The following is a 27766-nucleotide window of genomic DNA, read 5'->3' as shown; positions in this document are numbered from 1 at the left end:
CTGCCAGTACGGCAATGGGAGATTGGACCATGGGATGGACTTGTGGGTACGGGGGCAAGATGTCGAACTTTCACCTGGGTGGGGAAAACCGGGAAGCTTTCAGATACAGGTTTTCCTAGATGTGCCAATACGGCTCTCTTAATAAATTGGAACTTTGAGCAATACTTTGCCTCGGACTCTGATTTAATTTTGGATGCTATTTGGAACCCTGACAACTAAATGAACGATTATAAGCCGAGGACTATCTGTACTGTTTTGGGGAAACAGACAATAAGGACAATTTAAACCAGGATGCTGGGATCTCAGAAGGGAGCTATTTGACTCTTTCCCTGTTCTGCTCCCCGGGGTAGAAGGAACCGTGGCACGACAAAACTGCGCTTGACTAAAGCGCGCCCGATTAAACCGCGTCGCTGACGTCATCAACAGGGCGACAACAGCGAGTGCGGAGAAAGAAGGGCACTTTAAATAGCGCTTTGAAAGCAAGCCGATTCAACTTAAGGTAAGGGTTAGGTTTAGGGTTAGGTTTAGGGTTAGGTTAAGGGTTAGGGTTAGGGTTAGGTTAAGGGTTAGGGTTAGGGTTAGGTTAAGGGTTAGGATTAGGGTTAGGGTTAGGTTAAGGGTTAGGATTAGGGTTAGGGTTAGGGTAGGTTAAGGGTTAGGTTTAGGGTTAGGTTTAGGTTTAGGGGTTAATTTTAGGTTTAGCGTTTACAGCGTGCTTCCGTCTCCGCACTGTTGTCGCCCTGTGATGACGTCAGCTACGCGGTTTCGTCGAGCGCGCTTTAGTCGAACGCGATTTTGTGGTGGAACCAGAAGGAACACCTCCCCCTCCACCCCCTGCCCCCGTGGAAGCTCAGAAAAGACCCTGCAGGAGGGACAGAGAGATCGAGCAAAATCAGCTCGGTTGAAATTCGTATTTTGCACAGCATACAGAATGGTACATTAGGAAGCCAGGCCTGAAATAAATATTTTACTATCGCGGTTAACAAAAGCGGAACAAAGCGGCTGTGTGGGGTGTTTCTTGGAGACTTCCTACCTCTTTTCCCTACCCTTCGACATGCTTGGTCAAAATCCAGGACATATTTTTTTTTTAAAAATAAACAAATAAATAAACCCGACCACAAAGAGGAAACAGGTGCCTCTTGGTTCAGCGCCTGGAATTGGGGAAGTGATCTATTTTCATCCGAGCCAGGGAGGGAAGCGAAGATGAAACGGGGCAGCCACCAGCCACTCTGGAGCAATTCCGCCTCTCGTCTTGGCTAACCTTGTTGATGAAAGCTCTGAGCGAGGCAAAGACGTGCTTCAGGGCCGCCTCCGACTGTCCGTTCTTGAGGAAGGCCAGATGGACATCAAAGACCTTTTTCATCAGTGGGTTGTGCCCGTCGTTGTTCGAAAGCTGGTTCTAGGGAGAAACGGATCCGGCTGGACTTTGGCGGGAAAATCCCCCAAAGGGCTCGAGAGAGACAAGATAATTTGCTTTTAAATAACCCCAAGCCACCCTAAACACTGATCCAAGGTGGCGCAGTGGTGAGAGTGCAGTACTGCAGGCTACTTCTGCTGACTGCCAGCTGCCTGCAATTTGGCAGTTTGAATCTCACCAGGGCTCAAGGTTGACCCAGTCTTCCATCCTTCCGAGGTGGGTCATATGAGGACCCAGATTGTTGGGCTGACTCTGTAAACCATTTAGAGAGGGTTGTAAATGAGCCATTGTGGCACAGTGGTTAGAGTGCAGTACTCCAGGCTGCTTCTGCTGACTGCCGGCTGCCTGCAATTTGGCAGTTTGAATCTCACCAGGGCTCAAGGTTGACTCGGCCTTCCATCCTTCCAAGGTGGGTATATGTCTAAGTGCTATTGCTATTGCTAACTCTGCCCACTGTAAGGAGTTCAATCCTGATGGGGCTCCAGGGTGACTCAGCCTGCCATACTTCTGAGGTGGGTAAAATGAGGACCCAGATGGTTGGGGGCAAGAGGCTGACTCTTTAAGCAGCTTAGAGAGGGCTGGAAACACTGTGAAGCAGTATATAAGTCTAAGTGCTATTGCTAACTCTGCCCACTGTCAGGAGTTCGATCCTGATGCGACTCAAGGTTAACTTAGTCTTCCATCCTTCCGAGGTGGGTAAAGTGAGGACCCAGATTGTTGGGGGCAAGAGGCTGACTCCGTAAACCACTTAAGAGAGGGTTGTAGAGCACTGTGAAGCACTGTGAAGTGCTATAGCTATTGCTAACTCTGCCCACTGTAAGAAGTTCGATCCTGATGGGGCTCCAGGGTGACTCAGCCTTCCATCCTTCCGAGGTGGGTAAAATGAGGACCCAGATGGTTGGGGGCAAGAGGCTGACTCTGTAAACCGCTTAGAGAGGTCTGTGAAAGCACTATGAAGTGGTATATAAGTCTAAGTGCTATTGCTATTGAAGAACCTCTGGGATAGGTAGTCCTCGTTCAGTGAACAATTGGGACCAGCAAACTTGGTCGTTAAATCACACAGTGAAACTGTGATGGGTCTTATGGTCCGACGTCTGCTCTCAGACCAGGAAACATTATAAAAGCAAGGATTGCTCGCAAGGATATATTTTTTTACTCGCCAAAGTAACTGCAAATGGTTGTTAAACGAGGCAGTCACTCAACAAGGACTAAGACCTCAGAAATAGGAGGGCAAATTCAAGTGAAGGTGACAAAGGTGGATCAAAGGCCGATTACCTCACTCAGACCGATTAGATCTCACAGGTTAGGTCTCCTCCGGATTCCATCTGCCAGCCAATGTCAGCTAGCGACTCCCCGGGGGAGAGCCTTCTCTGTTGCAGCTCCAGCCCTCTGGAATGACCTCCCCGTGCAGATCCGGACCCTTACTACCCTCCCGGCCTTCCGCAAAGCCACTAAGTCCTGGCTGCTCCAGCAGGCCGGGGGGCTTGTGAAACATCCAGCCCCACGGAAATTGTGAATGTTGTGTTTTTAAAGTGTTGTTTGTCTTTGTCTATTTATCCCCTTTCCCTTGTCTATTGTGAGCCGCCCGGAGTCCTTCGGGAGTGGGCGGCATACAAGACAAATAAATAATAATAATAATAATAATAATAATAATAATAATAATAATAATAATAATTGATGATGCCAAATGCAGACTTTGCAAAGAAGCTGATGAAACTGTTGATCACATACTCAGCTGCTGTAAAAAAATCGCACGGACTGATTATAAATTGCGGCACAATTCAGTAGCACAAATGATCCATTGGAATTTGTGCAAAAATTATAATATTAAAACAGCAACAAACTGGTGGGAACATAAGCCTGAAAAAGTCACCAAAAATCAGATGGTCAAGATCTTGTGGGATTTCCGTATACAAACCGACAAAATACTGGCGCATAATACACCAGACACCACACTGGTTGAGAAAAATAAGGTCACAATCATAGACATCGCAATACCAGGTGATAGCAGGGTCGCCGAGAAGGAACATGAAAAAATCGCAAGATACCAGGACTTAAAAATCGAAATTCAACGACTATGGCACAAACCAGCAGTGGTAATTCCAGTGGTAATTGGCACACTGGGTGCTATTCCAAAAGCACTGGAATTACATTTAAAACAGTTAAAAATTGACAAAATCACCATCAGTCAAATGCAAAAAGCCGCAGTGCTTGGAACTGCACGAATATTACGAAAATACGTTACAACGTCCTAGGCCCCTGGGTGGGGCCCGACTAGTAACCAATGCCAAATCCGGCGAAACAACTGGCCGCTGTGATACAATTGTACAATAATAATAATAATAATAATAATAATAATAATAATAATGCTTGCCAACAACCTTCAAATTACTCACAGGCATTATTGCAGATAACATGATGGATTATTTGGAAACAAACAACATCTTGCCAGTAGAGCAAAAAGGCAACAAAAGAAGGAGCAGGGGCACAAAAGATCAGCTTCTAATTGATAAAATGATATTAGAAAATTGTAAGAACAGAAAAACGAACTTGAATATGGTCTGGATTGATTACAAAAAGGCATTTGACTCACTGCCACATAGTTGGATCATAAAATGCTTAGAAACAACTGGCATTAGCAAAAATATTACATCCTTTACTGAAAAGGCAATGAAACAATGGAGAACTGAGTTGGCAGTAGGGAATGAGAGCTACGGAATGGTTAATATCAAGCGAGGAATTTTCCAGGGTGATTCACTTTCACCTCTTCTCTTCATCATCGCAATGATCCCACTATCAGTAATCTTAAAAAAAATGAAATTAGGCTACCAAACAGCCAAAGAAGCTGAAAAAATTTCACATTTACTATATATGGATGATTTGAAACTCTATGGAAAGTCAGAAATAGAAATCCAATCATTGACAAATACAGTCCGAGTATTCAGCACCGATATTTCAATGCAGTTTGGCATGGAAAAATGCGCCACTGTATCCATAAAAAGGGGCAAAATCACTGCATCTGAGGGAATTGAAATGCCCAATGGCCAACTAATTAAATGCAAAGAAAATGAAGCCTACAAATACTTAGGCATTCTGCAGTTGGATAACATCAAGCATGGAGAAGTAAAAACTATTGTCAGACGAGAGTACACCAACAGAGTTAGGAAAATTTTGAAATCTAAATTGAATGGTGGAAATACAATCAAGGCCATAAATACCTGGGCAATACCAGTTATAAGATACACAGCTGGCATAGTTAACTGGACACAAGCTGATTTGGACCTTTTGGACCGAAAAACCAGGAAACTAATGACAATGCACTACAGTTTACATCCACGTGGTGATACTGATAGACTATACCTGCCACGAAAATCAGGTGGCAGAGGATTATTACAAGTGAAGCAAACAGTTGAAGAAGAAAAACATGCACTGGCTGATTATTTAAAAGAAAGTCAAGAACATCTATTAATCGAAGTAAAGAACAAAAATCTACTGAAGGCCCAACAGACGAAACAAGAATACAGAAAAGATGTGATAAAATCAAGAATGGAGAGTTGGCAGAACAAAGCACTGCATGGCCAATTTCTGGAAAAAATAAAAGATAAAGTGGACAGTGAACAAACTTGGTTATGGTTAAAACAGGTACATTAAAGAAAGAAACAGAGTCACTAATCCTGGCTGCGCAAGAACAAGCTAGCCGCACAAATGCCATTAAGGCCAAAAATCGAAAAATCCTCTGATGATGCCAAATGCAGACTTTGCAAAGAAGCTGACGAAACTATTGATCACATACTCAGCTGCTGTAAAAAAATCGCGCAGACTGATTATAAATTGCGGCACAATTCAGTAGCACAAATGATCCATTGGAATTTGTGCAAAAATTATAATATTAAAACAGCAACAAACTGGTGGGAACATCAGCCTGAAAGAGTCACAGAAAATCAGATGGTCAAGATCTTGTGGGATTTCCGTATACAAACCGACAAAATACTGGCGCATAATACACCAGACATCACACTGGTTGAGAAAAATAGGGTCACAATCATAGACATTGCAATACCAGGTGATAGCAGGGTCGCCGAGAAGGAACATGAAAAAATCGCAAGATACCAGGACTTAAAAATCGAAATTCAACGACTATGGCACAAACCAGCAGTGGTAATTCCAGTGGTAATTGGCACACTGGGTGCTATTCCAAAAGCACTGGAATTACATTTAAAACAGTTAAAAATTGACAAAATCACCATCAGTCAAATGCAAAAAGCCGCACTGCTTGGATCTGCACGCATATTGCGAAAATACGTTACGACGTCCTAGGCCCCTGGGTGGGGCCCGACTAGTAACCAATGCCAAATCCGGCGAAACAACTGGCCGCTGTGATACAATTGTATAATAATAATAATAATAATAATAATAATAATAATAATAATAATAATAATAATAATAAAAAGGAAAATTCAAAGCTGAAGGCTCGGCCAACGGAGAGTCCAGATCTATCCAAGCTCAACTATTACAAAGAGGACCTTCAACCGAGAGAGAGAGGGGGGGGGAGGGGAGATGCTGAGACGGACCTTGAAGCACTGGGTGAAGAAGGCGATGGTGTCCAGCACCGTCAAGGTCACTTCTGTGGTCAGGTTGCCTTCCAGCAAGGCCTGATGGACAATGTCTGCCTCCGATGTGCCGGCACCTGAGATTAGAAAGCCGAGATTGACCTCTTTCACTGTTCTGAACGAGGCTTCCCAAGAGCGTGAAGCAAACTCCTTGTCTGACAAAAAAACCCTTTTATTAACTGACTGTGAATTCTGCTCATTCACATCCAGAAAAGTCTTTCAAGGGAGGATTTATAATCACAGACCTTATCAGGCTTGGAGAGCTGCCAGGCCCATATCTGCAAAACCTGGCAAGGAATCTAGGAGAGTCACGAACCAATTAAGCCAACTAATGGTCTCCTGCAAACTCCACTCCCCTGGTGCTCCTCTTTTATTCCCTCTGGGAGGGGCCATTCATCGTCCCCCTGTGGCCTTACTTCCAAGTCAACCCCTGTTCTTTAGCTGTTCCCTTCGTCTGGCAACTCTGTGCATGCGCAGACTGGGAACAGGCTCCAGTTGTTCTTTTGCATCACTGATGACTGACTCCGAAGGCAGCGGATAACTGGCATACGGCTCTGGCCCCCTCTCTGCCCTCATCAGAGCCTTCCCCAGACTCCAGGACTGGTCCAGGTTCCTCCCCAACCTCCTCACTGTCTGAGTCTGCTGTCAGCTCTGCTGGCCGCTGGCGGCCCACAGCACTCACTCTCCTCTGAGTGACAAAGGAAGGAACGGCCAAGGAGAGCTCATTCAGGGCCTTCAAAGCCCCAGACCATCCCTGCTCAATGATGTCTGCAAGGGCAGAAGACAACTCAGGGGGGAGGTCCCCGAGGGCCACCCTCTCCCGGCCTTCTGCTGGCCAACTTACTGTGATTCAGGGTGAAGGAGCTGTCCAGGCTGCTCAGGTGCTGAAGCCGGGCCTGCATGGTGCTCGCCCGGCTACGGAGGACGGGCATCGTTTGGGATTTCCGGTCAATGCTCGCATGTTTGGAGAGCCACCCATCCTGGACCCTGCAGAGGAGAGATCCAGAGCTCAATTCCTTCAAATGCGTGGGTCCAAATGCACCCCAAACAACGCTGGGGGGCCACTGCCCCATGCCTCAATGCAGAACTACCCCTGGTCTGCCATTTGGTGGGAGGGCAGCCTCTCCAGTCTCCCTGCTCGGTGACGGTCTGGGATCCTGAAGGAGAAGCTGTGGTTGGACGGGGTTGGGACCTAACAGCCTCACCTGTCCCCTCTAAATCCCGGGGTTGGTTTTTTTTGTTACTTTTCGTAATTTTAATCCATTTTCATCTTTAGAATAGTTGAATGTTTGTTTTTTTCTTGGGGAAAGCAATTCAGGTTCGCTTGGACCATGGGATGGGCAGCAAATAAATTTGATAAATAAATAGGCCAAGACTGCCACCTGGGTCCAGCTGGTATATCCACTGAATAACAACCCTCTCACAACAGTCACTCGTGCCCTTGTGACCTCCAGACTGGACTACTGCAACATGCTCTACATGGGGCTGCCCTTGAAGAGTATTCGGCGACTTCAGCTTGTCCAGAATGCAGCCACGTGAGCGATCGTGGGTGCGCCTCGATTCACCTATCCTCCGCGAGCTGCACTGGCTGCCTGTTGATCTCCGGGTACGCTTCAAGGTGCTAGTTGTCACCTACAAAGCCTTCATGGTATTGGACCTGGGTACTTGAGAGACCGCCTACTGCCAATTACCTCCACTAGACCAATTAGATCCCACAGACTAGGCCTCCTCCGAATTCCATCCGCCGGCCAGTGTCGACTGGCGACTACCCGGAGGAGAGCCTTCTCTGTGGCTGCTCCGACCCTCTGGAACGAACTCCCCGTGGAGATTCGTACCCTCACCACCCTCCAGGCCTTCCGCAAAGCCCTTAAAACCTGGCTGTTCCGACAGGCCTTGGGCTAAAGACTCCCAGCCCCACTTCAAACGGTATGATTGTTGTGCTTTTTAACTGTGTATGGTCTTTATGTTTTTGTAACTTTGTCTGTTTCTCCCCTCCCTTTGAGTTGTGAGCCGCCCTGAGTCCCTTTCAGGGAAAAGGGCGGCATACAAATAAATTAAAATGAAATGGAAAAAAAAAACACCACCACCACAAACCCCCACGCACCCATTTCCCATAGTACCTGGCAATGTTCCTTTTCCCCACATATCGGAAGTGGAAGAGACAGACTCTGCGGCGCGAGAGAGAAAGAAAGTCAAACAAGCAAGATTACTAAAACATCCTAGATCAGGGTTTCTCAACCTCGGCAACTTGAAGATGGGTGGATTCAATTCCCAGAATTCCCCCGTGACTGGCTGGGAAGTTCTGGGAGTTGAGGTCCAACCTGTTTTGACCCAGGTTTCCTTAACAAGCATGAAGCAGACTCTTGGTTTTGGCAAAACCTCTTTTATTCCTTTCATTCAGCAAGGCTTGGCAAACAGTCTTTCAGAGGAATATTTATCCACGCGAACCTTATCTCGCTTGGAGACGTGCCAGATAACTTGTTTCCAAATACAGGGCAAGGAAAACACTTGGCACAGAGTCTCTTATAGTCACAAACAGAACTTTCCACTCTTGACACGACCGAAGGAATGAATTGTTCCCTGCAAAAGTCCCCTCCCCGTTCGCTCCTCTTTTGTTTCCTCTGGGGGGGGGGTCAATCACTTCTGAGGTGTGGCTTTATTCCCAAGTTGACCCTGCTTCCTTCTGGCAGCTCTGCACATGTGCACACTGGGAACAGGCTCCAGCTGTTCCTCTGCTTCACTGCTGCCTAGCTCCCTCTCTGCCTCCGATGCAGAGCCCTCATCTGAGCTTTCCTCAGCCCCCAGGACTGTCCCATGTTCCTCCCCAGCCTCCTCACTGTCCGACTCTGCTTCCAGCTCTGTTGGCCGCTGATGGGCCACAACACAACCATCTTGGCCAAGATTGAGAAACACTGGTCTGATATTGCCTCTTTCCTTGAGCTGTGGCCACCCCACAAACTGCCGAATGCTTAGTGGACATCTGTGGCCTACTAAATGTGGCCATCTAGACTTCTTCTTCCTAGAAGTTCCAACACACAATCCTTCTTCCTCCCCTCAATCTCTTAAAGAAGTGCAAGCAAACTTACTCTAGCAGAACCAAGACATTCATCAGCTCCTGGGGAGATATTTTGTTCCAGTAGGACAACAAGGTATCTGCAATCAACAGAGAATGGCTTAAGACGTCTCCTGTCATCCCTCGAGCTGCCCCAGCCCAGGAAATGGGATCGGAGACGGCCGACCTTCAGACAGCATCTTGACGATGTAAAGGTAGCAGACGAGCAGGCTGCGGATCTCGTACTGGTCCAGCCGCCCAAAATGGGAGAGGCTGCTGCGCGTGGAGCTCTTCCGCATCTGCGTTGACCGATAGGAGCCAAATGAAGGAGGGGAGAAAAGTAAGGGGAGGAAGGAATCTCCAAGCACGATTCAAGGTGCTGGTTATCACCTTTAAAGCCCTACATGGCCTAGGACCCGGATATCTACGAGACCGTCTTCTGCCGCATACCTCCCTAAGACCGATAAGATTGCACAGGATGGGCCTTCTCCAGGTGCCATCAGCTGGACAATGCCGGCCGGCGACACCTCAGAGTAGGGCCTTCTCTGTTGCCGCTCCAGCCCTATGGAATGAGCTACCCCCAGAGATCCGGATCCTTCCCACTCTCATGGCCTTCCGAAAAGCTATCAAAACCTGGCTTTTCCGGCAGGCCTGGGGCTGTTGACCTCTTGATTGATGTCCAGCCCCGCTTAGACTGGGTGCATGTTGTGTTTCTTTTAATTTGTTGTGTCTTATTTGTTTAATCCTTTTTAATATTTCATATTTCTGTAAGCCGCCCGGAATCCTCCGGGATTGGACGGCCTATAAATTCAACAAATGGAAATGGAAATTAGCTAATACCCTTATTGAGGTATCTTTACCCTCATTACTCTTTTACCCTTTAAATTAGGTATCTAACACTGTTATTAAGCTACCTTTACATATGGCCAGCCAACTCTTCCCCCAAACTGGCACAGGTAGTCCTTACGACGGATCGCTTAGCAACCATTCAAAGTTCCGACAGACAATCCCCCCTCACCCCCACCCCGTGCCCCAAAGGTAACTTATGACCCGGTTCCGAAGTTCTGATGGCTGCCCACCTTCCTGGGATCAAATGATCACATGTCGGGTGCTCATCAACTGGCCATGTATGTAGAGAGGTCCTGTAGTGTGACCGAGCGGAAAACCAGCATTGGCTTCCAGTTTTCGGGCAAACACGCCCCCACAGCGAGCGACGGGACTCTCTAGAGCAGGGTTTCTCAACCGTGGCGACTTTAAGTCCTGTGGACTTAAAGCTGGCTGGGGGATTCTGGGAGTTGAAGTCCACAGGACTTAAAGTCGCCACGGTTGAGAAACCCTGTTCTACGGCCATGATGGCAAATCTATGGCATAGACACCTCTCTGTGGGCATGGGCACCTTCGCCAGCTGCTCTTCTGGTTTCCAGTTTGCATACGGGTGCCAGCTAGCTGGTCTTCATGGGTGTTTTTCGGGCCATTTTCAGGCTATTTTGGGGGCTGTTTTCAGGACATTTTTTAGGCCACTTTTGGCTTGAATGGCCTGAAAAACAGCCTGAAAACGCCCCCAAAACAGGCAGCTGGTTTTTGAGTTTACGATGCTCTGGCGCGCACCCATGCCTGCACCTTCTGGTTTCAGCCCTCGGTGCTGAAAAGGTTCCCCATCAGTGCTCTAGAGCAGTGGTCTCCAACTCTGGCTACTTTTAAGACCTGTGGACTTGGCTGAGGAACTCTGGGAGTTGAAGTCCACAAGTCTTAAAGTTGCCAAGGTTGGAGACCCCCTGCTCTAAGAGCTTCTAGAATCCGGCTCTCTGTTCCCCAACCCCTCTGGAAATCCAAAAGAACGACTTTACGTTTTCCCCAGAGGAAGGCTGATCGGGGGAGCCGGCTGTTCCTTCTGACGCGAGGGACCCCCGCGAGTCTTCCCTCTTCAGAAAGAGCCCGTTCTGGAAGCCGGCGCCATAAACTGCAAGGAAAAGGGCCGAGGGTTTGCGACCAGTTGCCCCAGGACGGTGATCCCTGGCCACCCCCTTGACCCAGAAAAATGGCTGCCCCAAGAAGGACAGACAGTCTGTGGGGCTCCCCTTGCTGGCCAGTGGGGTCAGCCTTGAGACCCACAAGCTCTGAATCCCACCAAGGTCTCCTTCTGGACTCAAATCCCTTCCACGAGACTAGAAGACCTCCAAGGTCCCTTCCAACTCTCTTCTTCACCCCCAACCCCCCTGGGCCAAGGTTAAGGATTGGCGATGGGGTTTAAACCCAGCATTCCTTACCCGAGTCTTTATCCACAACAAGGCTTGACCTGTTGGAAGGGGAGGTGAAGCTGCACAGAAACTCATCGCGGGAGGCCTGCAGAGAAGGTGAAGAAAAGGGTTAAGGGACAGGAGCAACTATAAGACAACCTGAAAATCTCGCAGCGTTTGGCCTGCGGGGGAGATGGAGAGTGTTAAAATCCATCCAGTTTGAAATTCCTTGGCTTGAGAAACATTGGACTAGAACCAAAGATCTCAAACCTTGATAACTGTTAAGACTTGTGGACTTCAACTCTCGGAATTCCCCAGCCAGCAATACAAGTCTTAAAAAGTTGCCAAGTTTGGAGGCCCCCTGGACTAGACTAGATGACCTTTCTGGGTCTTATTGGCCTCATGGGGCAAACCAGATAGGAATCACAACTTGATGAACAAATTCTGTTTTGTTAGGAGGCCACCTGGACAGAATCTTTGCAACCTGCGGGAGAGACGGTTCCTTCTGAGCCTCTTGTCCAGCCTATTATGTCCAGCCTATAAAAGTTCATATATAACTTTTTCTCATTCTTAGCCTGGTGTGGAACCCCATCAAATTCTTGAGAACTTTGGGATTCCATGAAAAGCCCTGTTTTAGAGGATAATCTTGAGGCATTTGGGGGAAACACACCTATCTTGGTAAAGACAAAGGTAGAAAGATGGAAATGATAGCCTATGGAATCCATAAACTGTTGGGCATCTTGAGAAGTTGTTTTGAGCCAATGGTGAATGTACTTTTTGAATTATTACATAAAAAGTACATTCTTAGAAGGAATCTACCACCTTCTGAAAAACCCGTTGGTTTGTACAGACATATTTTTATGGTTATTGCAAGGTTAAGTTTTACATGCTGCTTCTTTATACCTTTTAAAAATGGCAGCAGATATTTTAAAAATGGCAGCAGATATAAAGTGGTTGTGATCTGTTAAACACTGTGGTGGTTCTGCCAGTTCATCAGATCAGCTAGACTTTATTCCTAGAGACTACCCAGGGATATCTGGTTCCTGCCATAATCTGTATAAATCAGACTTTATTGTATTGAGATCGGTGGTCTCTGGCCTCTCTTATCTGACCGTTCCCTTGGGCCTGTCTCCCAAGCTCTTCCCCACGTATCATCACAGGCGCCTTCCAAGTTCATCCTTTTTCTAAAGTTTTCTCAGCCAGCAGGCGGTGTGTGTGTGTTTGTGTGTGTGTGTGATTGTGTGTGTGTGTGTACTGAGCTGGGGAGCCTGTCCCACATCTGGAATGATCCAAGCCCCTGCTTCAAAATTACTCACAGAGGTGGACATCGGCGTGCACAAATACAGGTTATCCGGCCCGGCTAACCGCTGGATGTTTTCCAAAAGGATTCCGACAAGAGGTAAATACAGCTGTGCTATTTTGGCTTGATGGTTCTGCAAGAGAGGAGGAGGAGGGGGGGAAATGAAGTGAAACTCTCTCCCCCCCCTCCACCAGATAGGAGATGATAAGAGGAAAAGGAAGTTTTTTTCTTTAATTTTTATTTTAAACACATAAACACATCAACAAAAACAAACACATGACTTAAAACAACATAGGAACAAGAAGTTCCATCGTATATCACACAGCAGTTCCGTATCGGTTTCTTTGCAGTTAGTGTTTTCCCTTCTATACATTTCTATCTTGCATTCATGGTCCCCTTATTCGTTATCCATTTTTATGTACTATTCTATATTTATTTATACTTAGCTTTATATTCTTACTATCGTTTATTCTCTTACATACAATTATAGGTATACATTCACATAGTTATTCTTTTCCTTTGCCATTCTTATACTTTTGTTATTCCATTTAAAAGGTTATAATATACAGTTTGGGTTGCTTTGTTTACCATCCCTTCCTCCTGTTGTAACACCACCTTATTTTCCCTTTCTTTTCTCCCTCCCTCCCTCCCTTCTCTACTTCCTTCCTTCCTCCTCTCCTTCCCCTTTTCTTCCCTTACCTCTCCCCTACTCCTACCCTCTTTCTTCTCCTTCCTACCCTCTCTCCTTCTCTTTCTCTATCTTCCTCCCTCCTCTCCTTCTCTTTCTCTCCCTTCCACCCACCTCTCCTTACCTCTTTCTTCTTCCCTTACCTCTCCTCCACTCTTCCTCTTCCCTTCCTACTATCTCTCCTTCTCTTTCTCTCCCTTCCACCCACCTCTCCTTTCCTCTTTCTTCATTCCTTTGCCTCTCCTCCACTCTTCCTCTTCCCTTCCTACTATCTCTCCTTCTCTTTCTCTCCCTTCCACCCACCTCTCCTTTCCTCTTTCTTCATTCCTTTGCCTCTCCTCCACTCTTCCTCTTCCCTTCCTACTATCTCTCCTTCTCTTTCTCTCCCTTCCACCCACCTCTCCTTACCTCTTTCTTCATTCCTTTGCCTCTCCTCCACTCTTCCTCTTCCCTTCCTACTATCTCTCCTTCTCTTTCTCTCCCTTCCACCCACCTCTCCTTACCTCTTTCTTCATTCCTTTGCCTCTCCTCCACTCTTCCTCTTCCCTTCCTACTATCTCTCCTTCTCTTTCTCTCCCTTCCACCCACCTCTCCTTACCTCTTTCTTCATTCCTTTGCCTCTCCTCCACTCTTCCTCTTCCCTTCCTACTATCTCTCCTTCTCTTTCTCTCCCTTCCACCCACCTCTCCTTTCCTCTTTCTTCATTCCTTTGCCTCTCCTCCACTCTTCCTCTTTCCTTCCTACTATCTCTCCTCCTCTTTCTCTCCCTTCCACCCACCTCTCCTTACCTCTTTCTTCATTCCTTTGCCTCTCCTCCACTCTTCCTCTTCCCTTCCTACTATCTCTCCTTCTCTTTCTCTCCCTTCCACCCTCCTCTCCTTTCCCTTCCTTCTTCCCTCCCTTCCCTACTTCCTTCCTCCTCTCCTTCAGGAAAAGGAAGTTTTGAATCAACGCGGTTAGAAGGAAAGATCCGATCCTTTTCTTGTGCCAGAAAAAGCATCTACTTTGGGGATATTTTTTTCTTTCATTCTGGCCACTGGAAGGACACAATCGCATCGTTTTATGTGATTGTGGAAGGACACAATCGCACCTGCAGTCAACAGGAGTGCTGATTTACCGCCAGCCTGATTTACCATCTCACCTCTTAGGAGGCGAGGGCTTGGCCGCACAAGGTTGCAACAGCCAGCCATCCACACCGCAATCAGCAACTAAAAAGCTACACACAAACAGGCACCACAGAAATACTACACACACAGCCCCCCCTAAGCACACATTCTGCTAGAGAGAAGTTCCTTGAGGATGGGCTCCAGCACGGGGCTCAAAGCTCAGAAGACTAAGCCTCTTGTCCTGGTGACCGATCGGCTCCTGCCACATCCCTTCATCTCCCTCCTTCCATGCAAATCTGCACACAGCTGTTCTTAAGGTAAAGGTTCCCCTCGCTCATATGTGCTAGTTGTTCCCGACTCTAGGGGGCGGTGCTCATTTCCGTGTCTAAGCCGAAGAGCCAGCTCTGTCTGCAAATGTTCTCCGTGGTCATGTGGCCGGCGTGACTCAACGCCAAAGGAACACGGAGCGCTGTTACCTTCCCACCAAAGGTGGTTCCTGTTTTTCTACTTGCATTTTTTACCTGCTTTCACAAAGGTCGGCAGTTTGGCGGTTCGAATCCCTAGCGCCGCATAACAGAGTGAGCTCCTGTTACTTGTCCCAGCTTCTGCCAACCTAACAGTTCGAAAGCATGTAAAAGTGACCTTTGTGAGTGAGCTCCCGTGACCTGTCCCAGCTTCTGCCAACCTAGCAGCTCGAAAGCACATAAAAATGCAAGTAGAAAAATAGGAACCACCTTTGGTGGGAAGGTAACAGCGCTCCGTGCACCTTTGGTGTTTAATCCTGCCGGTCACATGACCACGGAGACGTCTTCGGACAGCGCTGGCTCTTTGGCTTTGAAACGGAGATGAGCACTGCCCCCTAGGGTCGGGAATGAGTAGCACATATGGGCGAGGGGAACCTTTACCTTCACCCTCCTTTACTCTTTACTTAAGAGCCGTGGTGGTGCAGTGGTTAGAGTGTAGTACTGCAGGGTACTTCTGCTGACTGCCGGCTGCCTGCAGTTTGGCAGATCGAATCTCACCAGGCTCAAGATTGGCTCAGCCTTCCGTCCTTCCGAGGTGGGTAAAACGAGGAACCCCAAATTATTGGGGGCAGTACGCTGACTCTGTAAACTGCTTAGAGAGGGCTGTAAAGCACTGTAAAGCGGTATATAAGTCTAAGTGCTTTTGCTATTGATTATTTAATTAAAGTGGGTTGACACAGCAAATAACTGCAAAAACAACACAAAGGAAAACGAGGGACACCACAGAAGGGCAGACCTTAAAAGAGAGAAGAATGAGCCAAGGTTTTCAATGCTTCAATCCTGCTTGGCACTTTCCCAACTCTCAGCCAATGGAATTTCACCCAAAACCCTCCAAACTCCAAGCAGAGGAAAACCAGGCTTCGAAATTTATGGGCCCAGGGAAGTTGGGGAGGGCGGGGAAATGAGGGAGGGGGAGAGAAGTTCCCAGAAATTCAACTCCACAATGGGTGATGAGTTGGATACGTGCAGAAGTGCAGGATACCAGCAGAGCGTCAAGGGAACCGGCCTGGCCTGGAGTTTGTTTTGGCTGGCTTCCAACTCTGGTAGTCACGAAAAAGGGATCCCAAAATACATTGAAGGATCAAACGAAGAGGATGTTGCAGCTGACCAAGAGGAAGGCCAGAGGTTGCCTAAGCAACTATTGGGTAGGAAGAAGGTCCAGAGCATGAAACCCCTTGGTTATTTTGCCCTCCTCATTGGCCACATTCAGCAAATCCATGGCATTAATGGGTTAATGCATTCCTAGTTGGGCAAAAATCAATCAATGTATCTCCTATGACTTCTAACCCGATCGTGCGTGCGCCTCGTTTCACCCACGTAACACCTATCCTCCGCGAGCTGCACTGGCTGCCTGTTGATCTCCGGATTCGCTTCAAGGTGCTAGTTGTCACCTACAAAGCCCTTCATGGTATTGGATCTGGGTACTTGAGAGACCGCCTACTGCCAATTACCTCCACTAGACCAATAAGATCCCACAGACTAGGCCTCCTCCGAATTCCATCAGCCGCCCAGTGCCGACTGGCGACTACCCGGAGGAGGGCCTTCTCTGTGGCTGCTCCGACCCTCTGGAACAAACTCCCCGTGGAGATTCGTACCCTCACTACCCTCCAGGCCTTCCGCAAAGCCCTTAAGACCTGGTTGTTCCGACAGGCTTGGGGCTAAAGACTTGCAGCCCCACTCCGTATGGTATGATTGTTGTGTTTTTAGCTGTGTATGGTCTTTTTTGTTCTGTAACTTTGTTTGTTTTCCCCCCTCCCTTGAATTGTGAGCCGCCCTGAGTCCCCTCAGGGAAAAGGGCGGCATACAAATAAAATATAAACTAAACTAAACTAAAAAACTAACCCGCTGGACAATTGATTGAGGGACACGTCACACAATCGTCACGTCATTTTGAACCAAGCCACGTGAATTCAGCTGAGCTAAACCATCATTTGTTTAGTTTTGGGTTTAGCGTGGGATGGGAACTCTCCAACAAGCAGACCCAAGCCAGTCATGGTTGCCTGAGTGCAACCTACGGAACCACGTCAAACCTTGGCTCAGGTCCTCCTACCTTGTGCAAGTATCGGTTATCAAAGGCGTGCTTGATGAGAAGGCTCTTCAAGATGCTGATGGCCAAGTATCGGACGTCAGAGTTGTCCTTCAGGGCGGCGGACGTCTCCCGTAGGAGCACCCCCACCAGGAAGTGGTGGCGGCAATACTCATCGCTTAGACTGTACTCAAGGTTGACATCTGCGGAGGGGACAGGTCGAAAAGGAATCTTGTGGTAGTATCGCTAGGACATCCAGTGATGAAGTTCACCGAAGAGAAGATGATGCAGAAGGACTGGCCAACACCACTGGCTGATTTGTTTGGTCCTGCTAGGTTTGGATGGGAGTTTTTTTGGGGGGGGGGTGTCAAAGGAATTGAGAAAGGACAAAGGCTTGGAGGAGGAGGCAGAGTGTTGGAGGGAATCTGAAGATATTGGAATAAAACAAGAAATCTTGGAGCCACAGCCCTGGATTATTTATATTCACCGTTCAAGTACTTTATAATTTACTGCCGAGGCTAAAGTTCTGCTTCGGGGAATGCCAAACTGGAGCTATTATAAACAAATCAAGCTCTTGCAGTGTCACCGTGGACATTTTTTTAGAAGCAGAAGCTTTGCAGATGTTTTCCTCGGCTGTTCCAACTCGAGCCTTTTCGCCCTTTTGGGTGAAAACAAATTGCTAATTTCTGCTGGGCTCAGAAGCAGATCAGATAAAAAGCCCAAAATAGTGTGGAATAGATGAATAATGAATAGGTTGGGAAACCTTTGTGAGAAGTGGTTGGATGGACCTGTCCTGAGGCCAAAGCCTTGCCTATTTTAGGAGCCTTCGATCTGGCTCAAAGCATCTCGCAGAATTTATTGCTACCCTCCATCTAGCCAAACTTTGCAGAGGACATCGAAAGTCTAACTGATGGAGAACCATTTGTTTGCAACAGTTTAGGCCAAGGGGTGTCAAACTCAAGGCTCGGGGGAATGAATGAGGCCTGTGGGGTGTTTATATTCTGGCCCGTGCTCTGGAAACAGCGAAGGACCAGCCCGCGATGCCTCTGCCAGTGAAAATACGAGTTCACGAGGACCAAGAGCCGAGGTGGCACAGTGGGTAGAGTGCAGCACTGCAGGCCACTTCAGCTGACTGCTAGTTCAGCAGTTCGGCTGTTCTAATCTCACCGGCTCAAGGGTTGACTCAGCCTTCCATCCTTCCAAGGGGAGTGAAATGAGGACCCAGATTGTTGTTGGGGGCAATATGCTGACTCTGTAAACCGCTTAGAGAGGGCTGAAAGCCCTATGAAGCGGTATATAAGTCTAACTGCTATTGCTATTGCTATGTGCTGTCCTCCCGAGCTCCGTTTTCACTGGCAGAAGGTTGCAGGAGGCTGTTGCAGCCGAAAACGGATCTTCGGAGCCTGTTTTCGCTTGGAGAGGGCTTGGGCCTCCACAGGCAATCCCCCCCTCCGACACAAGTGATGTCGAGCTGGCCATGCCCACCCTGGCCACACACACACCGAGAAACACCCCCCCCCTTTTCAGGTCAAAAACACACCCCTGATGTGACCCTCAATGAAATTGAGTTTGACACGCCTGGTCTAAGGCTTTCCTGCTGGAGCAAGGAGTTGGACTAGAAGACCTCTAAGATCCCTTCCAACTCTGTTCGTTTGCAGAGAAAAGAATATGCAGTAAATACATCGGCTGGATGAAATTAGGATGGCACAAATCACGGCAGCCACCGATGGGCACCAGGAGAGGCACATTGATAAACCTTTCACTGATTTTTCTCATTCTATCTTCACAGCCAAAACGTTGGGCTTCTGTCTGTGGCAGCTCCACTGTGTGGGTATGCGTGTCTGTACACTAGGGGTGCGTTCCGGCTGGCTTTACTACCGGTTCACTTGTGCGCGGGCTGGATGGGCGCTGTGTGCCGAGGTGAGCCGAGGTGGCGCAGTGGTTAGGGTGCAGTACTGCAGGCCACTCTAGCTGACTGTGATCTGCAGCTCAGCGGTTCAAATCTCACCAGGCTCAAGGTCGACTCAGCCTTCCATCCTTCCGAGGTGGGTGAAATGAGGACCCGGACTGGGGGGGGCAAGTTGCTGACTCAACTTGCTAAAAAGAATTTGTAAACCGCTTAGAGAGGGCTGAAAGCTCTATGAAGCGGTATATAAGTCTAATAAATAAATAAATAAATAAATATGCGCAGTTCAATTAAAATTGCTCTGCGCATGCACAGAACTTAAAAACAAGATGGCGGCGCCAAGGGGAACCAACTGGGGAACCAGTTCGGGGATGTGGCAGGCCTGACTCGCTGCCGGTTCCAGCGACCCAGTCTGCCATATCATTACCGGTTCGGCCGAATTGGGCCGACCTGGTAGGAACCCACCTCTTCTGTACGCAATAGACATACAAAGACTATTTGAGGAGTATTTTATCTCCTTGCTCTGTTTCAACCATTAAAAAACAGAAAAGATGAAAACCAAGAGGTCTTATCTTCCAGTTTAACCAATTTCACAGCACAGAGGTGCCCACTTTTCTGCTTTAAAGGAAGCCAAACTCCTAATGATTAAAAAAAAAAAAAGGATCTGCTGTTACTTTAATCCTGCAAATTCTATTTGCGGGCTTTGCTGAATTTCTCAGGAAGTTTTAAAAAAGGGTGATTGATTGATTCGCTGCTTCAGGCTTTGGCTCCAGAAACAGGTGGAAAAATGATCGATTTGTTAGGAATAGCCCATGAATCACGTAGCCACTGAAAACAGACCTTGTGTTCGCTGAAACTTTGGCTTGGCAAAATTCATCGGCAGATTCAGCGGGATGTAGTGCTCGTGGTTACAGATGGTCTGTAGAAATTCAAACTTGTATTCCACCAAGAGCTGGGTGTGGAGAAGGAGAGATAAAATAGATGTCAGGCCTGCAGCCCTCTTTTCTTTTGGGTCTTTTGGCCTGCCACACTTTCTATTCTTCTGCTATGCATTTTCTATGGTGGGAAAATGGGATTGTACGGAGTTAGATGCTATGTAGCCATAACAACATTCTTTCTAGAAAGCCAAGGTCATCATCCTTTGACTCTGCACCTCTGCGCCTGACCAGAACTGGATGGGTGGAAGCTGCCAGCATGGCAGTGGGAGATTGGACCATGGGATGGACTTGTGGGTGTCTGTGTGTGTGTGTGGGGCGGGATAAGATCTTGAACTTTCAACTGGGTGGGAAAAAATGGGAAGCCTTCAGATTCGGGTTTTCCCAGATGTGCCAACATGGCTCTCTTCATCAGTTGGAACTCTGAGCAATCCTTTGCTTCGGACTCTGATTTGATTTTGGATGCTATTTGGAACCCTGACAATGGAACTTGTAAGAGACCACTTCTGCTTTCTATCCCCCGGGAAGCTTCATATTTTACCTTGGGGTCTTTGGTACTGAACCCAGAAACGTAGTCATTGATGAGGTTGAAGATAAACCCTCGGTCCATGAAGGTCAAACATCGCTGGGGAAGAGGATAAAAGGTGAACCTCCTGCATCACATTGACTGGGTGCATTTCCGGGGTGCATAAATGCTATTTATGGGGTAACCTTTAGGTATTTGGGGGCTCCCGTCAACAGAGTTTCAATCCTAGAAGCAGTTGTTCCAACAGGATTAAACACTTGGCCTTATTTGCTCCCACCCCCCACATAAACTAAAGATGGGGAAGGAAGGAGAGGAAGAGGCCAACGTCTACACCAACCTTCAACAAGTTGGCCAAGGAGAAGTTGACATTTCTTGACTCCTCTGGGATTTCACTGTAGCGAATGTTCACATGTGGAATTATGGAGAGCAGCAAAGAATGGAGTGCATGTCCGTAGGACTCTGGGAACCTCTGTGGCCTTGGAAGCTGAAAGGATGAAGTGTGTGAAGTCCAACTCAAGCTCCTTGAATTCCCACCAGACCCATGTGGCTTGTCTGTAAAAGCTTCCACCCTTACCTTAATCTTGTTCTCATCCAGAAGATAAAGAGCCATGGACTTCACCAGAATTTCAAAGAAAAACCATGAATACTGGAAGCAAGAGGAAGAGTAGAGAGATGTATCCCAGCCAGGACTTATCTCCCACCTTACAGAAGAAACCACGGTGTGGAGAAGGCCACCCAACGAGCAGAGTGGAGCCTCTCTCAACACCTTTGGCTTGATGGGCTTCAAACTCTGCAAGGAGAGGTGGCCTTGAAGGACTTGACTTTCCATGTTTGGTCTCACCTTCAGCATCTTATTGATGGCCAAGAAATCTGCGGACTGCTTGAGGATTGTTGATATGGCTCCCGCCAAGATTTCGTGCGTCATCTTCGCCTGGGACCCGCTGGGCTTCTCAGGCTGAAAGCAGAACTGGAGGGGAGAAGAGACATTCAATGTTATTGATGGTGGACTCCCTGGACCCAGAGCCTATGACCTAGAATGGAGTCCTTTCTCCAACTCACCTTGATGAATGTTCGCAAATAGTGGTCAAGATTCTCCTCATGGCATCTAGACACAATGTAGAGAAGAACCCTGCAGGAAGGGGTGGAAAAAGAAGGTGGACAACCCATCTCGTTGTTACACGGAAGAGTAATCCCATCTGCATGACAGCAACTCGCTTCCCTATCAGGGGGCTGACTGGCTTGGTGGGCATGAAAGGATGCTTGGTTGGGAAAGTCATTTATTATTTATTTATTTATTTATTTATTTATTTATTTGTCTTGTATGCCGCCCACTCCCGGAGGACTCCGGGCGGCTCACAAAAGACAAGGGAAAGGGGGGAACGAGACAAAGACAACATATTAAAAACAAAACCAACATTCACAATTTCCGTGGAGGTAGATGCTTCTCAGCTCCCCCCAGCCTGCTGGAACAGTCAGGACTTGGTGGCTTTGCGGAAGGCCGGGAGGGTAGTAAGGGTCCGGATCTCAACAGGGAGCTCGTTCCAGAGGGCCGGAGCTGCAACAGAGAAGGCCCTCCCCCGGGGAGTCGCCAGCCGACATTGGCTGGCAGATGGAATCCGGAGGAGACCCAACCTGTGCGATCTAATTGGTCTGAGAGAGGTAATTGGCAGGAGGCGGTCTCTCAGGTACCCAGGTCCGATGCCAGGAAATGTCATCCATTTCCTCCTGCCCATCTTGAGTTGCTTCCCTCAAGAGTAGCCACTTGGCCTAGTTGTCAGAATATTCATGAACTGTCAGAGACATGGTAACAAGGTCAGCCAATGAATAAGGCTTAGTAACAAGGTGAGCCAATAGAAGCTGAAACAGATTGGAGACACTGGCCATGATGGAATCACACAGTTATGACTGTGCTGAAAAAAAGTGGCTCATGCCCCTCCCTCTTAGGACCTGTGGTCATGTGATCACGACCGGGCGCTTGGCAACCAGCACGAATTGATGACGGTTGCAGAAGCATCCCTGGGTCACGTGATGATGGCCATTGGCGACCTTGGGGGTCCAGCAAGCAAAATCAGTGAGGGAAGCTGGATTGGCTTAATGGCAAAAAAAAAAGGCTGTAAAATCAGGCAAGAACAAGAACTTATTAACTACTGCCTCACTTAGTGACGGAAGTGCTGGTCCCAGTTCTGGATGTAAATTGAGGACTAATGCTATTTGGATTCCCCCCCCCCCAATAAAGCTCCACAATAAATTTGGATCTGAAAAGCCCTTCTGCTTGAGTAGATGGTTGGACTAGAAGACCTCCAAGGTCCCTTCCAACTCTTCTTATTCTATTACTCTTAGCTCACCGGTTGTGTTAGTTTCTGTAACTGACCTGGTTATGCCACTGCATTATATCCTGGTTATGCCACTGCATTAGATCGCTAGTGTACTGAAAATACCCCCAAGGCAGAGAGGATGGCAACCTGAAACAGGTCGCTTGTTGTCTCTGACCCAAACTCACATAGTACTGTTGACGGCCACCTCTTCTTCTTCTGGGTGCCTGGTGAGGACTCGGAAGAGCTGCGTAAGAATCACCGGCAGAAACTGTATCATGACTTGGATCTCCATGGCATGCAAACACTGAAACCAAGATAGGCGGTTAGACTTCAAGAAGGTACAAAGAAGAAGGTCTGGTGATCTTTGAGCCTTGGCTTGGCCCTTGTTCCCATCGCATTAGCCCTCTCCCCAAAAGATATCCCCACCCCCACCCCTTGTCCAGACACAGCTCACCTTCAGATATTTCACAAGTTCTCCTGGGGCTCCCTTGGCACCTCCCTGAATCGTCTGGCAATACTGGAAGAACTTATGCAAATGACGATCCTGAACGACAGAACGAGAAAAGCCAACAGTCCTTAAGAACAGAAGGAGCTGTTTCCACTCGGGCCTTGCCTCAGCTTATTGAAATCTAAGAGATCCTGAGCTTGGGATGTCTTCTCCTCAAGGCCTGGACAACAGGGATCTTTTCTCATCTGGCTCATTCGTAGGCAACCAAAAACCAGCGGGGTGTGTGTGTTTCGTTTTTGTATGGACCCAGGTTGGGGTGATGGGGAGAGTCATGACTGCCCTGTTTTAAAGATATGTGTGTCTCTGTGTGTGTGTGTGTGTGTGTATGTGTGTGTGTGTGTGTGTGTGTCTGTATGTATGTATGGTGTCATAACCCCTGGTATGCCCAAATATGGGTGGGAGCATACTGCTTCCCTTTTCTGTCTATCGGCTCACCCTAGGAGCAATCAAGGCAGAAAGCCATTTTTTTATGTTGCCTTGTTACATTTGTGCCCTTTATTTATTTATAAGCACAAATGCAACATGTGTGTGTGTGTGTGTATGTATGTATGTATGTATGTATGTATGTATGTATGTATATATATATATATATATATATATATATATATATATATATATATTATTTGTGCTGATATATATATATATATATATATATATATATATATATATATATATATATATATATGTGTGTGTGTGTGTGTATATGTGTGTGTGTGTGTCTGTGTATCTATATCTGTATCTGTATCTTTATCTGTATCTGTATCTATATCATCTATATCTATATCTATGTTTTATTTGTGCTGATAAATAAATAAAGGGAGACTAGTATAGATCTATTTCAAGCTATTTAGCTCTCATCAGCTAGCCATACCCTTACTGGGATTCGAATAATTGGGGCATACCAGGGGTTGTGACTTTAAATATCCATATCTATCTATCTATCTATCTATCTATCTATCTATCTATCTATCTATCTATCTATCTATCTATCTATCCAACTATCTATCTATCATCTATCTATCTATCTATCTATCTATCTATCTATCTATCTAATCTATGCATTTTTGAACAGTGTATGAATATAGGGTATGTCAGTTACACAGACAAAAACCAGAATAAGAAAAAAAACATGGTAAATATTAACACATGAACCCATAACAGTAACTATAATATGACAACACTTGCATTAATTATATCATTGTAATAGTATAACCAAATAGTTTAAACTGGTTTTTTAAAAATATCTTGGCCTATTTTGTAGATTATTATACCATCTCTATTTTAACACAGACATTCATAGTCTTGGTTCCTCTAATTCCTATTCCTTATGTTCTGTAGACATCCATAAAAACTGTTCCATATCCGGCGGTATTCTGAGTCTTCTTTAATTTTAAAAGTTAACCTATCCACTCATTCTAGCACAGTCTTAAATTTTCCCAATTATTTCCTCGTCTGGCGAAAGACTTATTTCTATGGGGTTGCAAAACCGTGAAGGCCTGTTTTCCATCTGTGTTTATTTATATAAGAAAATGTATACAGCCGCCAACTTATTCCAGGTGACTTACAAAGATAAAAGCTCAATGCATGAACAATAGAATAGCAACAACCTTCCACTCCCCACTTGGGGGCAACAGTCAAATGAGCCACTTGATGGTCTCCATCCCACTGTGGGATCTCCAGGCCCCTTGGCAGAAACTAGACTTTCTGGGCCTTGGGAAAGAGTGTGAAAGGGGGGCCAGTCTGATCTCCTTGGGAGATGATGAGGAGCCACCACAGAGAAGACCCTCCTTCCTGGTCCCACCAGACAGTTCTCCGTAGGAGAGGGAACCCATAACATACCTGAGTATATATGGTGGACTCCAGGTGCAGCTTCAGCTTGAAGAGGGCCTTGGCTCCATCCACCCATTTGATGTCACTGTTTGGCTAGAGATCCAAAAGAAGAAAGAAACATTTTTGAAGCTTGGGGCTTTACCTCAACTAGTCTGGGCTACTTGACCTGGTAGTTTGACCCAACCGGTGATGAAAAGAGTCATTTGAGTTGACCCCAGAAGTGGGGCCAAGCCAGATCTTGGTGGGTTTTGCAAAGCACATCTTGTTTACACAAATGCAACTTCCCAAGAACTGGGGCAAAGGCATGGCTGCATGGGTACAGATAGATGATAGAGGTAGGTAGGTAGGCAGACAGACAGACCGACAGGTGGACGGACGATGATAGATGATAGATAGATAGAGATAGATAGATGACAGAGAGTGAGAGAGAGACAGAGATAATAGATAGATAGATAGATAGATGACAGACAGAGTGAGAGACAAAGAGACAGAGATGATAGATAGATAGATAGATAGATAGATAGATAGATAGATAGATAGATAGATAGATAGATAGATAGATAGATAGATAGATAGATAGATGACAGAGAGTGAGAGAGAAAGAGACAGAGATGATAGATAGATAGATAGATAGATAGATAGACAGACAGATAGACCGACAGACAGACAGATAGATGACAGAGAGAGTGAGAGAGAAAGAGACAGAGATGATAGATAGATAAATATAGATAGATGACAGAGAGTGAGAAAGCGGCAGAGATGATAGATAGATAGATAGATAGATAGATAGATAGATAGATAGATAGATAGATAGATAGATAGATAGATAGATGATAGATAGATGACACAGAGAGAGAAAGAGACAGATGATAAGAGATAGATAGATGATAGATAGATAGATAGATAGATAGAGATAGATAGATAGATAGATAGATAGATGACAGAGTGAGAGAGAAAGAGACAGAGATGATAGATAGATAGATAGATAGATAGACAGACAGACAGACAGACAGATAGATGACAGAGAGAGTGAGAGAGAAAGAGACAGAGATGATAGATAGATAAATATAGATAGATAGATGACAGAGAGTGAGAAAGCGGCAGAGATGATAGATAGATAGATAGATAGATAGATAGATAGATAGATAGATAGATAGATAGATAGATAGATAGATAGATGACACACAGAGAGAAAGAGAAAGATGATAAGAGATAGATAGATGATAGATAGATAGAGATAGATAGATAGATAGATAGATAGAGATAGATAGATAGATAGATGATAGATGATAGATGATAGATGATAGATAGATAGATAGATAGATAGATAGATAGATAGATAGATAGATAGATAGATAGATAGATAGATAAAATTCTTTATTGGCCAAGTGTGATTGGAAACACAATGAATTTGTCTTTTAAATAGCAGAGAATAACTTCCAGAAAGCCACATCAATTTTAACAGCATCTATACAAGTATAGTCTGAAATGTAATGCTACAAACAGTGTATATTCTCTGTGCTGTTTGCTGTTTGTTGCAAGGAGGCAAATTGCTGGGAGGCAGAGGCAGATTTTCCCCCCTCCCCAAAAGCTTATGTGCGTCTTATTCTTCGGAGCGTCTTATACTCCGAAAATACGGTAGTATCCCAAACCACACGTGGGTTGTCCTCCTTATGACAAACCCATCTTACCTTTCGGGCCTCGGTATCTCCGGCGCTCAGGTAGCCGGCTGGCAGGTTGGCCGAGACCGGAAGCTGCTGCTCAGAGGTGATGATCAGCCCGTCTTTCAGCAAAGGAAGCCAGGCAAAGCCCACTACGGGGACAGAGGAGACACGGTGGGTCAGCCAAGGCTGGTCTGAAGATCTGCAGAAGGTTTAGGTGGCACCTGCAGCTCAGTTGCCCAGCTGGGTCTGCAAGGATCTTAAGTCATGAACTCCAGCACAAATCCAAAAGCTCAGAAGACCACACCTCTAGTCCCTCTGACTGACCCAAATTGGACCCTGCAATCTTAAATAAGAACCCCAGAGGATAATTCACAGGTGCGCCCTAATTCGGCGGTCACGAACCAGTGGTCCATGAGAAAATTCTGGTGGTCCGCAGAAAAATTATTTGCATTGTTTATATTGAGCTAAATCAGGGGTCCTCAAACTACGTCCCCTGAGCCAGATACGTGCAAGGAACGTTTGTGTTGCTGCAGAGAGTCTCCCCCTTCGGGGTCTTTTTATGGGGAGCAGAGGGGAGGAGAAATTCTGACTTGGGGTCTGCTTCGGCCTCCTGATGGGGGGCTTTGGGCAAAGGCTGGAGGGAAGCACCACTGGTGGCGAAGAGCCAGAGAGCCTCGTTCCAGTGGGACTGCATCACGGCCTGGAAGTGGCTGACCATATCAGCCCGCTGAGCCTCCAGGCACCGGTACCTGACCTGGCACTCCTGCAGGGCTTCCCTCTGCTTGGAAAGCCTATGCTCCTAGTCCTCAGTGAGGGGCTTCTGCTGAGCCTCCTTCTCGGCCAGATCCAATTGGAACTGAGTTTTTTTTGCCAACACTTTCTCCTGGTGGCTGCTTAGCTCCAGCAACTGCTTCCTCTTGGGGCCCTGAGTGGGCAGGTGAGGAGTGGCTGGGAGGCTGGCAAGGCGCCCTTTGACCTGAGTGACATCGAGTTGGCCACGCCCACCCAGTCACATGACCACCCAGCCACGCCCACCCAGCCGGTCATTAGGCAGATCATATTAGTGGTCCGCGGGATTTAAAATTATGAATTTAGTGGTCCCTGAGGTCCGAAAGGTTGGGG

At 46.8% G+C, this 27766-nt stretch overlaps 1 protein-coding gene across 1 annotated transcript in view; it reads right to left on the bottom strand.

Annotated features, from left to right (window-relative positions):
- DOCK11 (dedicator of cytokinesis 11) overlaps positions 1-27766 on the bottom strand; it is a 91394-nt gene that overhangs the window by 29421 nt on the left and 34207 nt on the right. The window contains exons 21-40 of the mRNA XM_032227837.1: positions 26672-26793; positions 24990-25073; positions 23097-23186; positions 22828-22946; positions 21387-21456; positions 21169-21294; positions 20902-20973; positions 20665-20811; positions 20343-20426; positions 19707-19818; positions 16985-17163; positions 12633-12749; positions 11347-11422; positions 10927-11039; positions 9267-9378; positions 9114-9180; positions 8148-8195; positions 6872-7014; positions 5989-6104; positions 1262-1399 (exon numbers count right to left, since the gene is read on the bottom strand). Of these exons, the coding sequence (XP_032083728.1) occupies positions 1262-1399; positions 5989-6104; positions 6872-7014; positions 8148-8195; positions 9114-9180; positions 9267-9378; positions 10927-11039; positions 11347-11422; positions 12633-12749; positions 16985-17163; positions 19707-19818; positions 20343-20426; positions 20665-20811; positions 20902-20973; positions 21169-21294; positions 21387-21456; positions 22828-22946; positions 23097-23186; positions 24990-25073; positions 26672-26793 (2135 nt within the window). The remainder of the gene's footprint in view (positions 1-1261; positions 1400-5988; positions 6105-6871; positions 7015-8147; positions 8196-9113; positions 9181-9266; positions 9379-10926; positions 11040-11346; positions 11423-12632; positions 12750-16984; positions 17164-19706; positions 19819-20342; positions 20427-20664; positions 20812-20901; positions 20974-21168; positions 21295-21386; positions 21457-22827; positions 22947-23096; positions 23187-24989; positions 25074-26671; positions 26794-27766) is intronic.

Source organism: Thamnophis elegans, chromosome 12 (genome assembly GCF_009769535.1).
Source record: "Thamnophis elegans isolate rThaEle1 chromosome 12, rThaEle1.pri, whole genome shotgun sequence".
In the NCBI taxonomy this organism is placed as follows: domain Eukaryota; kingdom Metazoa; phylum Chordata; class Lepidosauria; order Squamata; family Colubridae; genus Thamnophis; species Thamnophis elegans.
This window is presented reverse-complemented; position numbering and strand designations above follow the sequence as displayed.